Genomic DNA, 18,040 nt, shown 5'->3' on the forward strand with positions numbered 1-18,040 from the left:
TTCTCATATAATCCCACAGAAACCCCCTTTTCAATTCCCTACCCCTATACTGCCCCCTCCCTTCCCTCTCCCCAATGGTAACCATTAGTTTGTTCTATAGATCTGTGAGTCTGCTTCTTTTTTGTTATATTTACTAGTTTGTTGTATTTTTTAGATTCCACAAATAAGTGATATCATACAACATTTGTCTTTCTCTGACTTATTTCACTTAGCATAATACCCTCCATCCACCCATGTTACAAATGGCAAAATTTCATTCTTTTTTATGGCTGAGTAGTATTCCATTATATATATGTTATACACATATATACATTTTCTTTATCCGTTCATCTGTTGATGGATGCCGAGGCTGGCAATTGTAAAAAAAAAAAATGCTGCTATGAATATTGGGGTGCATATATCTTTTCAAATTAGTGTTTTTGGTGGGGTTTTTTTGGATATATACCCAGGAGTGGAATTGCTGGGTCATACAGTAATTCTATTTTTAGCTTTTTGAGAAACTGCCATACTGTTCTCCATACTGGCTGCACCAATTTACATTCCCACCAACAGTGTAGGAGGGCTCCCTTTTCTCCACAACCTTGCCAACGTTTCGTTATTTGTGTTCTTTTGGATGATAGCCATTCTGACAGGTGTGAGGTGATATCTCACTGTGGTTTTGATTTGCATTTCCCTGATGATTAGCGATGCTGTGCATCTTTTCATGTGCCTGTTGGCCATCTGCATTTCCTCTTTGGAAAAATGTCTAATCAGTTCTTCTGCCCATTTTTAAATTTTTTTAATTTATTTATTTTGGCTGTGTTGGGTCTTCATTGCTGCGTGCGGGCTTTCTTAGTTGCGGTGCGCAGGCTTCTCATTGCGGTGGCTGCTCTTGCTGCACAGCACGGGCTCTAGGCACGCAGGCTTCAGTAGTTGCAGCACAGGGGCTCAGTAGCTGTAGTGCACGGGCTCTAGAGCACAGGCTCAGTAGTTGTGGCACACGGGCTTAGTTGCTCCGCAGCATGTGGGATCTTCCCGGACCAGGGATCAAACCCGTGTCCCCTGCACTGGCAGGTGGATTCCTAACCACTGCGCCACCAGGGAAGTCCCTTCCGCCCATTTTTTAATCAGGTTAAAGATGAATAAACAAATAATATTTTCAAAATGTCTGAAGAAAAAAACAGAATGAAGTCCCATAACATACATTATAAAGAATTGAAAATTAAAATAGTTTTGTGTTGATTCACGGATATAGTGAGAGACTAATGAAATACAAAATTCAAAAGGAAAATAAATGTATGTGGAAATTTCACCTACAGTAAAGGCAGGAGAGGAAAGAGCAGACGCAGATTCACGGTGTCTCACTGGAGACCTCGGCCCACGGATAGGCAGCTGAGCCTCAGTCTCCCCAAGGGTCTGCTCCCCGAAGGGCTGGTGTTTCTACAAGTGCAGGGAGGATATTTAATGTTTGAGAAAGGGCATCTTGGGCTATGGTCTGTCGGGTACCTCTGCTGGCTCAGCACACACTATATAACCTATTCTCAGGGTCCGTGCTGCATTCCCTGGCGAACTGAGCCATCACTGTCGTCAGTAAAGCTGTGTCACCTGCACCTGACCCGCTTTCTCTGCCTGGGAACCTCGGGAATGGCCACACCTCATTTGAGTGATTCCAGCAGTTGATGACCTGCCTGATTCCGACTCTGTGTGGGACTCGACTCCCCCAGGGCCATGGGTGGTAAGAGTCTGCGATCGGTCCAGGGAGGGATCAAGCGTGTGGGGGACGTGGGGGCAGGACATCCCAACACTTGGATACTCTTTGTCTAGACCACAAGCTGGCACAGGCAGAAGATGCCAACTTCTTAAAAAAAAAATGTGGAAATAACAAACATCCTTGATTATGAAAAACAGATGATCTTCTTCTGAAGATATGCTAGAATGAAAACTTCCTGGACAGGAACATTTTCTTTTTCTTTGTGAGAAATCCTCCCCCTCCAAAATTGGAAGGACTTTATAAATCATGTCAAGAGGCACACACGAACCAGCATAGGCAGAAGACGCCAACTCCTTTAGGAAAAAAAATATGTGGAGATGACAAACATCCTTGATTATGACAGACCATCTTCTTCAGAGCAAATGCTAAGATAATAACTGCCTAGATAGGGAAAATACATATATACACGTACATATATTTAATCAGTGGAAAAAATGACTGAAGGGTTCGATACTGCAGGAGGTGCTCTAAAAGCTAATGGCCCAAAATGGAAGCACAAATAATACTCCATCAAGTTCTGTGCGGTTTAAAACTATTTCTCCAGGTTCTCCTGCCACACGAAGAGGACACAGGACCAGAAAAGGGAGGTGAATTACCTAAAATCACAAAACCAGCGGCTCTTATTAGAAAAACAGTTTCATGAACAAACTGAAAGGTAAGTTCCTATGGGTGCATCCCCACGGAAGGGTCAGAGAATGCACTGCTGGAATGGAAACCAGAGCCCCAAGAGGGCAAAGGCCGAGGCGCTGGGTGCGCTCCACCGACAGCACTGGGCCGTCCCTTCACTCAGCGCTCACGGGCCCGGGGCCAGCAGTGCTGGGCAGCCTTCCACCGGAAGACAGTCTTCCACCGGAAGACAGCCCCTCTGGCTGCACCCAAGGCTAGGGTGGAGGAGCCCCAGGGGCTGTGGAGACCTGAAGGGGTCATCCCACCAGTCAGAGAGAGACTGGCATCGCCAGAGCCAGGGCGGCAGCCAGCGCCCCTACTGCTGGAGAAGCTGCTCTTCACAGGGACCGCCCCCTCTGATGCTTTTAAGAGATGGATGCTCTGGTCTGAGCAGTTAACTTTGAACCAATGAACAGAGAAAGGAAATCCCACTCCCCGATGACTCAGCCAGAGAGACAATCCTTTAGTATTATGGAGACCCTAGTACTAAGAGCTACCATTCGTGGTGTAACTATGATGTGCTGTGCCTTCAGGTTCTATGACTTACGGCCACCATCACTGTTAATCCTCAAAACAGCCCTCGCCACAGCTACTGTCATGACCGCAGTTTACAGGTAAGGAAAGGGGGCTTGATGACGCGGCCTAAGTCACCCAGCTAGCGAGCGGCAGAGCTAGGATGTGAACCCAGGCAACTGGACTGCAGGCCCTTGATCTTAAACGCGGCGCACTGTCTCCTGGGAGAGGGCAGCCGTCAGCCTGTGGCCGGGCCTGTCTAAGGAGGAGGCCTTCCCTGCAGATCCCGGTTCTCAACAGCCCTCCCATCCTGCCTCGGAACTCGGCTTTCAAGACTCACCTCACTTGGCCCCTCCGCTGAGAAGCCTCCCTGACCTCCCTGCCCCCTCCTGCCCGACGGCAGCCTCGGCCGGGCCTCCCACCCTGGCCTCCTGGCACCGTCGCCCATCCCTTCCATCCAAGAGCAGCTTCTACGGGCGGGAGTCCTGTCTCTCCCGCACCTGGCACAATTGCGGTCACGCAGAGGACTCTCAAAGGACGTTTGCTCGCTCACTCTCTCAATAACAAACTTGTCGGCACCCCGCCAGGCGACGGGTCCCTGCTCCGCGGGGCTGACATCACGTGGGGGGAGGTGAACACAGGAATTCAGAGTGACGGGGACCAGGAAGAAAACCCAACTGTAGGCGTGGGGGGGCCCGACTGGCGGCCCCCGCACACGGACCACCGCGAGGATCCAGGCCCGGGGGTCTGAAGGGCAGGAGGGCGCCGGCTGGGCCAAGGGTCGCCTTCCAGACAAAGGGACTGAGAGGAGCAGGAACATGGGCCCTGGAGACACGGGAACCAGTGACTGGGGCGGAGCACGGTGAGTGCGGACAGGGTGAGGCCAGGCCCCGCGGGCCACGGCGGGGACTTCGGGCTCCCCTCTGAGAGCCATGAGAAGCTGCACCCTGCTCCACGCTTACAGCTCCCTCTGGCCGCCCGGTGCAGGGCAGCCTCGAGGGGGAGGGACGGGAGCAGGACCAGAGAGGGGCCCGGCAGGAGGTGAGGGTGACAGCGCTGGGGACGGTGGGGAGAACGACAGCTGCGCAGAGCGCAGGTAGTCCGGGGGAAGAGACCACAGCACCTGCGGACGGACAACGCGGGTGAGGGAGAGCAGGTGGGTGAGCGGCCAAGATCTTCAGCCGCTAAAGAAAACAGTGGGAGTGAGGCAAGCGCCATATCTAGCTGAGCCTCAACAGTCTGCCTGACCACCTAGAAATCTGAAAAGAAAAACAAAAGTGTATCACAGCGGTGCCAAATATGATTGATGGGCTCCTGGAAAACAAGTTTACAAGAAGAGTAACCTGCAAAGGCTGATAAGGCAGGCAAGTAGAAACGTATTTTTGGAATAAGACAACGCTACCAATTACGTCCTCTGTCACATAACACACAATCCTGACTTAAGTCAATAAGGCAACACCCTTTTAGTTACTGGTGAAACAAGTTTAATTTTTACGAAATGCCCAGTCTAGATACCCACAGTAGCAACTCTAACGCAAGCGGGCTCTGTGGGGTGGGCTCCGTGTCACGAAAGACCCCTCACCCCACTGCGCCTTGCGCCCCAGCGGCACTCAGGCCGCCCACTTCCCGCCTCGTTCTTCCTCACCTCCTCCCCGCAAGGCAGCGACTGCCCCTAAAAACGCCGCTCGCGGGTGGCAGAGGCAGGAGCCAAACCCGGTCTTGCAGCCCCGTGTTCACGAACTAGGGAGCGCCAGGGCCCCTGCCACCCTTCTCTCTGCAGTTTTCACCATACCTCTGATTGGGCAGCTCCCAAACTCAAGAAGATGCTCCGTCACCGGAATTCCTTACCGGCTGTCCTAACTCAGAATAAGCTGGCAACACGCTATGCTGACTGCAGGAAAAATATTTGAAACAAAAAATGTTGTCTTCCTTCTGTACAGACCCAGACTAGCATTCCTTAGAGACTTCATTCAGTTCTTATCAAAATAGGAAGTGAACTGGAGACAGTCCACTCAACGCAGGGACATTGGTCCCGGAAGCAACGGGTTATGGAGAGATGGCCCCAGGGCAGGAGGACTCTGCCCTCGGCCAGAGGGAGGGCGCCGGGCACCACCTCCTGCCAGAGGGGCCTGGGCTGGGTCCTGGCACAATCCCTGTATCTGTGTGATAAGCTTGGACAAATGACTTCCTCCCTCCTTGCCCCAGACCCCATTCATAAAATGGTGAAAAACCATGAATGCCTAACTCACTTGGCCACCGGGAAGACTGACCGCGACAAGCCATAGGCTGTGCTCAACAGACCCCAGCCGCCCCTTCCATCAAAACACGTATCTTTTCAATCTAAATAAAGAGTATAGCAAACTGTTTTACCTAATCCTAGACTACTGAATCTAAGGGATTTCTCTGATGTCTGCAAGGGATTATTTTAAGATCAATAAAAGAAATCCTCCATGACTCCACTTGTTGTAAGCAAATGGAGCCCACTACTGAGAGTGAACTTACAAGTCAGCTGTTCTCGAGAACACAGCCGAGGCCCCTGCCTTCGAAGCCCCGCGCGGCCACTGCTGGGGAAACGTGCCGGCTGTGCCCCGGCCGGAGGAGCTGGGCTGAGACCGACTTCCCTGAGGTCTGCCCAGGCCCCGTCTACCCAGAGCTCCACGGTGCAGACATTTTTAGGTTTAGGCAAACCTGGAAAGTCATTCTCAGAGTTGAAAGTCCTAACAAAGCAGTCGTGAGTCACTCAGGGCCTGAGCCAAAGGTCTGGTTTCCCTTTCACTCCGAACTGGTTGTCTTGCATCTGTTCTACTAGGCGTTGGAGCTCAATTCTACCCACACACGTGAATCACAAAGCTGATTAGCCTACACCGCAAGTGAGCCCCAGCTCCAATCAGAACAAACAGGTGACAAGAACAAGGGGACCAAGAGTCACCCCAAAACCTGTGTCAGCGGCTCCAGTGGGGAGGGCTGCGAACCAGCACGTGCCACCCGACCTGGCCGTCAGGGAAACGTGGCAGAAACAGCCACTCAGTTAAAGGGTCAAACATTTTAAATCCCCACAGCAATTTCTTATTCTTTTACGTAATTCAAGATAGAAAATGTTTTAAACCCCCAGTTTATAATAAACCAAGTGAATAAAATAAGCACCTTATCTAGCGATTAGAGGAAAAAAGTCCACCTGATGATTACATGAAAACAAACCCTCAGTTTTATCTGTCAAATATACATTTAAGCAACGATAGTTCCAAAGTGTCTCACTCATTTTTTAATGGCAGCACAAAGGAATCAAAACACTTCAGTGAGATGCCGTTTGCCAGAGCCCTTAAGTTCTTGGCGAGCCACACCTACCAGGTAATTCTCATCCTGAAAGGCATAGTGCAGCGTGGTGATCCACTGGCAGTCCCCATTCACCAGCACGTCGCGCTCTTCCCGGAAACAAGCCGTCTGTAAAGAATTGGGGAGAAAGTCGGTCTGTGTCCATCGGGAAAGTGCCCTGCAGAGCACAGTCTCAAGTAGACAGAGGCTCCGGAGACAGTGTCCCCCGTCCTCTGGGACGCAGGGACCCAGGCGCACCGCCGCCTCCCAGTGGGGCTCCTGGCACCAGCTGAACCCCTGCTCTCTCCTGCTCCTGCAGCCCGACCCTCACCCCAGTGCACCAAGGGCCGCTGAGAACTCACCTCCCCACCTCGGGCTCGCACCCACCCTCCCACACACGCCACTTCCAGGGCCAGCACGCCAGGTTCACCCCAGCTCACGCGTGCATTTCAGCTACAGCTTCTGAACTGCCCCCCATTCCAGCGTCGCCGACTTCTCATGTCCCGTCCCCTCCACACCACCCCCATCGCAGGCCTACAGTTCAGGAGCCACACGGCTGGCGGGACAGGACACAAACCTGCTTACTGATCTGAGTTACAGATCTGGGTCAGTTATTTTCAAGAAATGTGATTTATTTACAGTATACTGATGCACAGGATCCTAACAGGATTCTACTATGAAGATCCATGGCCTGTAGCACATGGGCAAAAGGCCATCTTCTAGGCTGCTGTGGGTTTTTTTTTTTTTAAAGAGCTTTAATACACAGGTAGAATCTGTACTTAAAAGGAACTAGGTCTTTGGCATAATTATAATAAGATGTCCTCTTTCTTGACCACAGAAGATTTTAACTCCTCCTTGTATTTCCAACTTGCAAAGCTTAAGAAAAATAACAGCACCCCTAGGGGAGGATTTGCACACACAGCACCGCAGCAAGCGCTCCACCGGTTCTCTCAGGGAGTCCTGGTGACCATTAGAACTTGTTTTTCTACAAGTTTTTCTTTTCTAAACTTTTAAAAAGAGTTTTTTTCTTTCTAAAACGGGACTGAGGTAGATGTGTCCCGTTCCCCTAACTGAAGCAGACGAGAGAACTACATGGGCCTATCAGCAGCTTACAACGTCCAGATGTGCAGAGACAAGTGGTTCTGGAACTACCATGGCCCCCAGACCACAGGCCTGGCGAAGGGGCAGCAGAAAGAAAACCTGAGTCCTGGGGCCGGGGCCAGCCCAGAACCCCCAGTGTCCGCAACACTGTTTCCGCCAGATTCTGATGCACACCCTCAAGTGCCTACCTAACAACATGCAGCATGAAGCCCGTTCTTAAATCGCGATCGCCAGTATGGTACCCACAGAGAGGAAACATACATACTGTTCAGTAGTTTTAAGAGCAGATAAACTTTCTAATGTTTTTTTTTATGACCAAAAAAAAAAAGAACTAAAAGCCCAGGCTGGTCTACAAATTATGAACTTCCATTGCCTAGTGACTTTTCTACTGCCACCTCTTGTGGAATTCATGCTTTTAAAGATGAGTTTTTGAAGTCAATATTATAAAATTAAATGTTTAAGATAAGCCTACTAAGGGCTTCCCTGGTGGCATAGTGGTTAAGAATCCACCTGCCAATGCAGGGAACACAGGTTCGAGCCCTGGTCCGGGAAGATCCCACATGCCGTGGAGCAACTATGCCCGTGCGCCACAACTACTGCGCCTGCGCTCTAGAGCCCGTGAGACACAAGTACTGAGCCCATGTGCCACAACTACTGAAGCCCACATGCCTAGAGCCTGTGCTCCGCAACAAGAGAAGCCACCACAATGAGAAGTCCACGCACCACAACGAAGAGTAGCCCCTACTCGATGCAACCAGAGAAAGCCCACATGCAGCAACGAAGACCCAATGCAGCCAAAAATAAACAAAAAACAAAAAACAAAAAACAATACAATAAGCCTACTAAATGAAATGTGAATAAAAAGATAAATTACCTTAACCAGCACTGTACCTATATTACATTTTTGTATGTATCACACACACATATACTTACAGCCCATTGTACACATTCTAGGATAATCACCATGATTAGCAGACAATCTTGGACTTGGTACTGAGTATGCCAATTAAATAGGTTCTGTGTAACCAGATTTACATTTAAAAGGCAGTATTCACTTTTTAAAAATGTACTCACTCACGGTGACATCTGGGTAAATACTAACTAGTATGATAAGGTGAGAATCACCTCTCCTTAACCTGAGGACCTCACACACACTTCACTCCAGAGGTTAACATAACAAGTCATATCACATACGGCTCAGCTATCACCTTTCAAAAATCGATCACTCCTGTAAAAATATAAACTTCAATAGAATTTGCTACTAGTATTTCTTTCCCCAAACACTTATTCCTTTCCCAAACTTGCATGCAACAGTTGCTTTTTTCCCCCACAAGAGAACTGCTTCAGTGATTTTCCTGTGTTTGCCAGCATGCCAGCGACGACACGAAGAAGGGCTGCCGGGGCCGAGGCTGCAGCACGCGGTGAGGAAGGCGATGGTGAGGATGGTGGGGAGGACACCAGCGGAGCCAAGAGGGACAGAGGCTCGGAAGGGGGTGGCTGAGGCCGAGTCATGGGCCACCCACATTTCGGGCCCTGGTGGCTGCAAAACTGGTGACGACTCAGTCAACCAACATGCACTTACTGAGCGATGAACAGGTGTAAGACCTTGTGCGGGGTGCCACAGCTGGAAAGAGGAAACGGGTGTGGACAGGGAAGGAGGAGAAGCCACACACAGCTCAACGTGATGAACCTGAGACGCCGGGGGGGATGCTGAAGCGGAAGTGCCCGGCGAGGGAGGGAAAACCTGAGCTCAGGAGAGCCACGCGGCCTCAGTGAGAGGCGTGTGTACTGTCCGCACAAGGTGGCGACTGTCATCGGCAGGTAAAAATCCAGAACAAAAGAGGAAAGGGCCCCCAGAATCACAAGGAGGGTTTAGTGACAGGATGGGAGAGGCCAGAAACCACAGAAGGAATGTCCACAGGAGGAGGTGGCCGACTCTGGAGGGGAGAGCCCCGGGCAAACAAAGGGCAGCAGCGGCGTGAGGAGGGGAACAGCGGCCTGGGTGCAGAGCGGGCACTGAGCCAATCAGAGGACAAAGGACAGTGATGGGGCGGCCCAGAGAGGACAAAGCCAGGAGGTTGATGGCACCGCGCCCTTGGAAAGGAAGGACCCTTGGCCCCGAGGCGAGTGTTAAATGGAGACACACACAGGGCCGGCGGCACAGACAGACACTGGGAGGCAGTGGAGGCGAGCCTGGCGAGGACCAGAGGGAGAGCCTGTGTCTCAGTGGGGGCTGGGTGAGGGGCTGGGGAGAGCGGGGTCGGGGGCACGGAACAGCCGCCACAGGGATGGACGAAGAAGAAAGAAAAAGCGGGTCAGAGGCTGCCATGCAGCAGCCACCTACTTTTATTTGTAATCTTCACCCCTCGAGGAGGGGGTACAAAACATTTCCAGATTCAGTAATTCCTTCTGCAGAGGGAGCAGAATTGAGATAAATGCCTGAAGGGTTTTGTTTTGTTTGGGTTTTTTTTTTTTTTTTTTTTTTTTGGCCACGCCACAGGCATGCAGGATTCTAGTTCTCCAACCAGGGATCGAACCCGGGCCCCTTGCAGTAGAAGTGTGGAGCCTTAACCACTGGACCGCCAGGGAAGTTCCTCCATGGAGGTTTTAAACTGCCCCTGCAGACACACCTGAGGGGGAGCTCACGAGCAGGGCACCTGGTAATGAGTCAGCACCAAGGCAGACGGCACTGGGAGGGGGCTGAGGTCCTGTTAACAAAGGGTGGCCTGCTCTTGTCAAGGAAGGAAGGCCCAGACGTGGTCTTACCCAGCTGGGCTTCATCACCCCTTTCCTTGCATATAAACCCCTGTTTACTTATTTATTTAATGCTCCACACTTACCTCTGCTCTTTTAAGCATCTCCCACTTGTTGAGGATTTTCATGGCATATATGCGTTCAGTGTTCTTCATTTTGACAACAGCAACCTGCCACACAAATGGGAGTTTAACAAAAATTTAGTTAACGGAACACAAAAGGTCAGCACATTTCATATAACTACAGTGAAATCTTAATTGCCTGGAAACCCTGGAAAATGACCTGTTAAGGAAAGTAAAGTTTTCTATGTGAATAAAGATTTGCCCTTTTAAGCATCAAAACTTGATTCTAACCACACTGCAGCTTGAATGATCTCACCTGCTCAGTCCAAAACGCTTCAGTGCTGAGCACCGGTGCACACGGGGGTCTGCTGGCCCCTACTCTGGTGTGTCTGGGGATTTTCACAGTAATGGCTTTTGAAGTTCGTCAGTGGCTCCCAAGCTCCCCTCCTGCATTCAAGGGCTCCATCCCCGCTCACGCCTACCTGCCTCCACCGATGCCCATGTCCACCTCTCATGCCCACGGCCAGCCTTTGCACGTGCCCGGGCTTACCTCCGGGATCTTTTCTTCACTGGGTTGGTGAGTACCTGGGGGGGCTCTGGAGTGTAACTTGGGCAAATTCACTTCTTTGTGCCTCAGTTTCTACAACTAGGAAATGGATAACAGTAGGACTGGCCTAAGATTGCTGTGCGGATCAAATGAGTCAACACAGTTAATGTGCTCAGAATGGTTAGGCACGTAGTTATTAGCCCTTAGCGTGCTGGCTGTCACCCACATTCTTCAAGGTACAACTCAAATGCCACCTCTTCCAGGAAGTCCTCTTGGGACTCCTGGTCTTCATCAAATTTCAAATGAGCTCTTCCATTACTACCAACACCAGATGTGATGTCTGCACCATCATACGGTACATCCTACCCTGTATAAATCAGTCATTCGTTGACCTCAGTCCCCTTCACAAAACCATAAGCAGTGATAATAACTTCTGAGCCTTTCTGCTGCCAATGGCAGGCAGCCACACAGCAGGGTTGGAACAAAGAGTTCTAAAAGTGAATCACCTACTTCCTTGCTTTCTAAACAACACCACCACACAACAACATCGTTGAAGTGACCATGAGAGCTGACACTCACGGAACACTTCCCATGCCCGGAGCTGTGCCGAACAACGGACCTGCACCCTCTCAGCTAATCGTCTCCAGAGCCCTGGGTGGTGGCTATTTCTAATATCCTTACTTTACAGATGTGAAATCAGAGGCCCAGAGGGGTTAAACAACACGCCTAAGAAGCAGCAGAGGCTCATCCTCAGGCGTGTGCCTTTTAGGACTGTATTATACTGATAGTCATAATTAGATATAATCCTCCCGGAGCCTGATGACAACGGGCGGGGCTGGGGGTCCACCACGAACGTGCCATGATGTGGCCCCAGAGCCTGCAGATGGCCAGAGGCACCTGCCCTCCTCTGCAGGGCTCCCAGCCAGGGCCCCCTGCCCACGAGTGCACCGAGATCGCCCTCCGGCCATCGCCCTCAGTCACCCCTCTCACTGCCACTCCATGATACACCACACCTAAGCTGCTGTCTATTCGCTACGGTCACACCACACCTAAGCTGCTGTCTATTCGCTACGGTCACACCACACCTAAGCTGCTGTCTATTCGCTACGGTCTTAGAAACCACTGACCAAACTCGCTACGACTCTGAATAAATTAAAAATAAACGGTGCGTAAATAAAGGCTTTGTGGGCTCTCCGACATGTCTAAGAACAAGAATTCTGGGCACACACTCTGTCATCATGTTAGAAGTGTCTGTTTCTTCCTGGGAATTAGCTCTAATCTGGATAGCTGAGATACTAGAGTTAAAAAAAAAAAAAATCACATAGTAGTTACTACACAAAAGGTCTAACTTGGCAAGAATGGTAGAGTTGTTAACCTTTGAGGAAAATAATGAAATTCTGAAAATGTTGAGCCTCATGAATGATCCAGATCTTGCTGGAAATGAGACGCAGAACACAGGAAGTTTGATTCTTTACAAGAGGCCTATTAGGGCACAGACCATTTCCAGAAAACATGCAAGATGGCTCTGATAAAATACGTAGAAGGAAAAAGAATGTATTCGTCCATGGAAAACACGTATCAAACCAAGAATATGTAGACAAGGACTTCTCTGGTGGCGCAGTGGTTAAGAATCCGCCTGCCAATGCAGGGGACACGGTTTCGATCCCTGGTCCGGGAAGTTCCCACATGCCGCGGAGCAACTAAGCCCGTGCGCCACAACTACTGAAGCCCACGCGCCTAGAGCTCATGCTCCGCAACAAGAGAAGCCACCGCAAGAAGCCCACGTACCACAATCAAGACCCAACGCAGCCAAAAAAAAAAAAAGAATAAGTAGACAAGTAAAATTTAATGTAAAAAAACCAAAAACAACAAACCTTCTCTATTGTACAACGACCTATAAAAGAAATAATTTTTAGAGAACCTTGTTTGGTTTACCAGAAGCTTCTTCCTAGCCAAAAACTTAGTCTGAATTCCTTCAAAGAGAGATGATAATCCTACAAATCTCTCCAAAATTAGACACTTCAGTAAAGAAATACAAATCAAAATAATTTTACAAAACATTAAAAAGTGATTCTGGAACATGACCATTAAGTATAATACCTGATGCCAGCCCAGATCCAGTACAAGAGGGAAAAGGTAAAACAAAGAACATCACTGGGCCAAACTGGTATAAGACAGCAGATTGGATAAAAAGTGTTCTATCAGTTCTAAATTTAAGTTTATGAACTATGGTTATGTCAAAGACCATCCCTATCAGAACAGGAACTAAAGTATTAGGGGTAGAGGGCCTTGCTTGACATAAGCAACGTATCCACAGTGGTTCAGTAAAAATTACACACACACACACAGGGAGGGAGGGAGGGAGCGAGCTCCAGCGAGAGCAGCGCACGATAATACGATCAAGAAAATGAGATAAAATGCTAACAAAAGGGGAATCTGGGTAAAGGGTTAGACTGTTTTTGAACCATTGTATTCATACAACTGTTCTGTTAATTTGAAACCGTTTCTAAACAAAGCTTTCAAAGCTGTGTTTCTTTAAGTCATTCTAGGAACAAGAGAGACGGCAGGGCACAGTGTCTGGACACACAGGCCTTGGGTCACGCAGGTGGGGTTCAAGTGGCGCCCCCACAGCCCGCCCTGGGGCCAGGCCCCCCGCTCCGGCCTTGACTTCTCGTCTTGCCGGTGGGTCAGCGGCGTAGCCAGCGGCCGCAAGGCTTCCAGGGGCTCACGTCTGTGAGAGCACGCGAGGCCTGGGCTGCCCGGCGCACAGTCATCTGCGGGGAGCTGCTGTCACGCCAAAAGCACGGTCCTGGGCACCGCACCCCGGTAGCTGAGGAACGAGCCTCCAGAAGGGTGGCAGCGTCTCAGGAACTTCCTGGGCCGCTGTCCCCGAGACGCTGAGGGGAGGACGAAGGTGTTCTCAAAGCCACTGTGCTCCAGAAAAAGGGCAATGCCCCAGGACTCCAATCCTTGTTTGAATAATCATCTAGAAACGTTTTGCTAAACTCCGCTGAGGTAAGCGTTTCATACGCTCCCCTCAAATCGGACTCCGCGAGCTCTTTCTCAGGGGCAGGGCTCTTGAGCAGCCCGTGCCGTGGTCTCAGCAGCACAGGTACACACACCTGTGCACCAAGGCGGGTGCGCACACAGACTCTCACCCTTCCCTGGCCCGTCATTCAATCAGAACCGTATGTGAAGAACACCCTGGATGCAACAGTGATTAAGGGTATCCTCACTTCTGTGATCCACGTGGTGCTGTCGAGACAGAGAGGCTGCAGTTGGCCGCATTTCAGGTACGTGATTACGAGACTATCCCAGGGGCGCAGCGCGGTGGCGGGAATACAAGCCACAGAGCCCGGAATTCTAGTTGTGGCAGGAAGGCTGGCGCTCGCGTGCAGGGGACCCAGAATGGCCAAGGGGCCGGAGCAGTTGGGCAAGGAGGGCTGGCGTGCTGAGTGGAGGCCACAGGGCCCAGGGAGAGACGATGGAGGGGGAGGGGGTGGGGAATGCACAAAGTAGCTGCTAAAGCCTGGAGAGGGAGCAAAGGCAAAGGGGGCGCTCCGAGAACACGTTCTCTTAATTTGGGAAGAGCTAAAAAGTGATCAATGTTATCTTCTTTAAACTCAGGAACTGAGTTTCGCATCAAGGCCTTTGGCAAAGAAGAGCACTAAAAGTAACCGCCAGCTGTTCTGACACAACAGTGCTCTCTCCTGTGCTTCCTTTTTTCCTCCCAAAGGCCGCCCGGCTCCTGCCCTGGAGCCTCTCCCTGCCCCTGGCCCCCAACACCCTAACGGGCTCGCTGTCACTGCGGAGCTCCGCGCGGGCCTGGGCCTCGCTCAGCGCTGTGTCCAGCAGCCCGGCACAGCTCCTGGTACAAGGGAGCCGGTCGGTGAGAGTATACAGCGAATTGAATTGGGTTTAGCTTTCAAAGGCTTTCTCTTTCTTCTCACTGAGCAACAACAAAAACCTTCCCTTACCTCATCACATCCTACCTAGAGCTCAGAGATCTGCTATTTCTATGCAGAATTCAATTTTTCCCTGTTGGTGGCCATCGGGAGAGTGGCCACCTGGGGAAGGGTGGGGCTTACAGGAGGTGGAGGCTCTGGAAAGAAACAGGAAGGAACTTTCTAGGGAATAGAAATGCTCTGTATAGACTGGGGTGCTGCTTACACAGGTGTAGACATCTGTCATAACTCAAACCATACACCTAGACCTGTGCATTTTACATGGAAGTATACCTTAACATTTAAAAAGAAAAACCCAACAACCTCCCTGTCCCATCCCAGCCCAGAGCTGAATTCCGTCGGGGAGTCCTGGATCCAGGGTCGTTCCGAGGTCGGCCTGGGAGGAGATGCCGTCCCAGAGGACAAGGCTGCCACCAAAGCAGCCCCCCGGTGGCGCTACTTCCCCTCTACCCACTCCTTGGTGAGATTCGCTCTTAGCAGTGGGCTGGGGAAGGGGTGGGTATGAAGACCAGGCTGGGTGAGGGAGAGGAGGGTATGAGGACGAGAGACGGGGCTCGCCACAGAGCGTGGGGCTGGGGTCTGATCTGAGGCCAGGGCAGTTTCCAAGGAAGAAATGAGGGCACAACACACAACTGCCCACATTCACTCAGCCAGGCCAGAGCTTTCTCACTCGAGTATTTTGAAAGCATTTTCGTAGGAATGTTTTCTTTTGGTGTATTCTACTGAAGCCCTGCAAATAAAGTAGGGCTGTCATCAGGTGCTGGTAGCAGAAGAATCACCAAAAATATTGAGATGTTTTCTAAGACGGATCACAGGCCTGGTTTCCACTCCTGAGCTACTTCAGAACAAAGCAGCTATCTCAAATTCCTGCTTTGCTTTCTTCCACGTATATTTTGCCCAATATGAAGTGTACGCCGTGCACGACAAATGCTGTCTCCCACTCTGCAGCACTTTAGAGTCACGTCCGGCAGGGCTGTGTTGGACAGAGCACACGCGCTGCTGGACGTGACACAGAGCATCTCATTAACCCACACGCACAGCTCCGCAGCCTGGGCGCGCCACAGGCAAAACCTACGGAGAGGAGTTACTGTAGTTCAGTCAAGCGCCTGACTGTAAACACACCTGGGCGGGCTGGGCGCGGAGCCGGCAGGAGGGACAGCAGCTCCAGGCGGAGCGGGGGCCGCGCAGGGCGGGTCACAAGGACCCGGTGCACAAGCTGTTCTCCTCCAGACACAGGGGGCGGGACTCACAACCGCGTGAGGACTGGCAGACGGTGGGCAAGCTACGACAGTGAGCACCACTCCGATGCGCCGCTTCTTGTATTTTTTTTGAAAACCGCAGCCAAGACTTTTTTTGATTGACAAACGGATGTTTTTAAAAACTTATCTGTCAGAAAGAACTATTTTGGTCAAGACAATTTTCAGGGCAATTCACCAGTCACCAGCTTTTGTTTTTTCTCTTCTTAACTCTATCTTTCAGATTTTATCCACCAAGAACTCTCCAAATGATACCAATAATTACCTCGTCCCAAAATCAATGTACAGGACCCTAAAACTGCTGATGGGAGCTGCTAGGCAAAATGAACAAAAATAAGTTTATCTTACCTCACCAAAAGCACCTCTTCCGATTACTTTAATTATTTCGAAGTCTTCTCGATGAAGTTGCATTTCCTTCACCAGTTGTGTAAATGGTTTAGCTACAAGTTAAAAAAAGTAAAATTAACAACTTTAATAAGTTGACAACAGATAAAAATTTAATTGATTGGGGCATTCCATTAAGTTACACTTTCTTTAGAAAAAACTTTACTTTCTAAATGAATGAATACTTTTTAAGACACTTAATATCTGTAAAGTCATTAACATTTGGGAAGTCGGTATTTATGCCAAATTAGCGTGGATGTTCAGACTGGCACCTGTACTTCAATATCTGTTATAACAAATACCATCACAACAAAGATCCCCTGGAAAAATCATGAAAGCTGAGCTCTCCCCGCTGGGCACCCGTCTGCTCTGCAGGGCGGCACAGGCACCGGCTCACCAGGTCCGTGAGCTCTGGGCACCACCTGCCAGCTCTCAGGGCCACAGGGCAGCTGGGGGGGGACACAAGGCGTTTCCACGACAACGGGCAACCACCCTGGAGAGACGCGCGGAGCCCCTGACAGTAACGGGGGCAGGGCTGGGAGCAGCACTCCACACCGCTCCCACGAGGTCCGCACACACGTTCCTGAGATTCATTCCACGACCATCCACATTTCAGGAAGAAGAAAACCGAGCCAACTTTCTGTGGAAAGGGACTGGGTTGGACAGTGTCTCCCCAAAACCTGTGAATGCGACCTGATTTGGAAGTGGGGTCTCTGCAGATGTAATCAAGTTAGGATGAAGTCACAAACAGGAATGGGGTGGGCTCTAAATCCAGCATGACTGGCGTCTGCATAAAAATAAGAGATCCGGACCAGAGACACAGAGAGGGGAAAAGTCACGTGAAGATGGAGGCACAGATTCGAGTGATTCAGTTACAAGCAAGGAACGCCAAAAACTGCCGCCACCACCAAAGGCTGAAAGAGACGGGGACAGACTCTCCCCAGAGCCTTCAGAAGGAGCATGGCTCTGCTGACACCTTGACTCTGGACTTCCGGCCTCAAGAACTGTGAGAGAGAAGAAAAATCTCTGCGACCTTACGCCCCCAGTTGGTGGTAATTAGTCACAGCAGCCCCAGGACCAGAAGCCCCGCGCTGTGAGACTCCAGAAGCAGCACCCAAGCGCTGACTGAGCACCCACCCTCGGTCTAGCAGCCGCTCCGTGACAACTCCTACACCTTCTCCTCTTTCCACCTTCAGATCTAAATCCCTATGTTTATGCAGACTTTTATTTGTTCTCTACAGATCTTTTTCAAATCCTCCACGATTACAGCTTCGCAACATTCCCATGGTGGGGGGAATGGGCAAAATGTACCAGGGCTCTTTCTGTGTTGTTTCTTGTAACTACACGTGCATCTACAATTATCTCCCCCCAAACCTGCAATCCGGTATTTTCTGGGCTTCTAACTGAGCTCCATATTATGAATCTAACTCCAAATTTTTTTCTCCTTAAATAGTTGCTTAGTACCACCAAGGTTTGACCACCATGGTTCAATGATCCAAGGAACAAAAGCCAGAGCACCAGAAGGTTCTTGGTGCCTATTAATAGGCACCAAGAACGGTAAATACGCATTGGCACAGAGATTAGGGAACAGAACACACAGGCCCTGACTTATTTAGGGCGGGGGGCGGGGAAGCCAGGCTAAAGAAAACCCTTGAGCTAGAACTTAAAGGTCACCTATGGTTCATCTTTCTTTCAAGTATCACCTAAAATATCCATTCCCAAAAATCCTC

At 50.4% G+C, this 18,040-nt stretch overlaps 1 protein-coding gene across 1 annotated transcript in view; it reads right to left on the reverse strand.

The window, feature by feature from the left end:
• The window catches only part of CDC42BPB (CDC42 binding protein kinase beta), a 113,261-nt gene that overhangs the window by 54,165 nt on the left and 41,056 nt on the right, over positions 1-18,040 (reverse strand). Inside the window, 3 exon segments of the mRNA XM_036843656.1 lie at positions 6,275-6,370; positions 10,183-10,266; positions 16,275-16,366. Of these exon segments, the coding sequence (XP_036699551.1) occupies positions 6,275-6,370; positions 10,183-10,266; positions 16,275-16,366 (272 nt within the window).

This window comes from Balaenoptera musculus, chromosome 2 (genome assembly GCF_009873245.2).
Source record: "Balaenoptera musculus isolate JJ_BM4_2016_0621 chromosome 2, mBalMus1.pri.v3, whole genome shotgun sequence".
Taxonomy (NCBI): domain Eukaryota; kingdom Metazoa; phylum Chordata; class Mammalia; order Artiodactyla; family Balaenopteridae; genus Balaenoptera; species Balaenoptera musculus.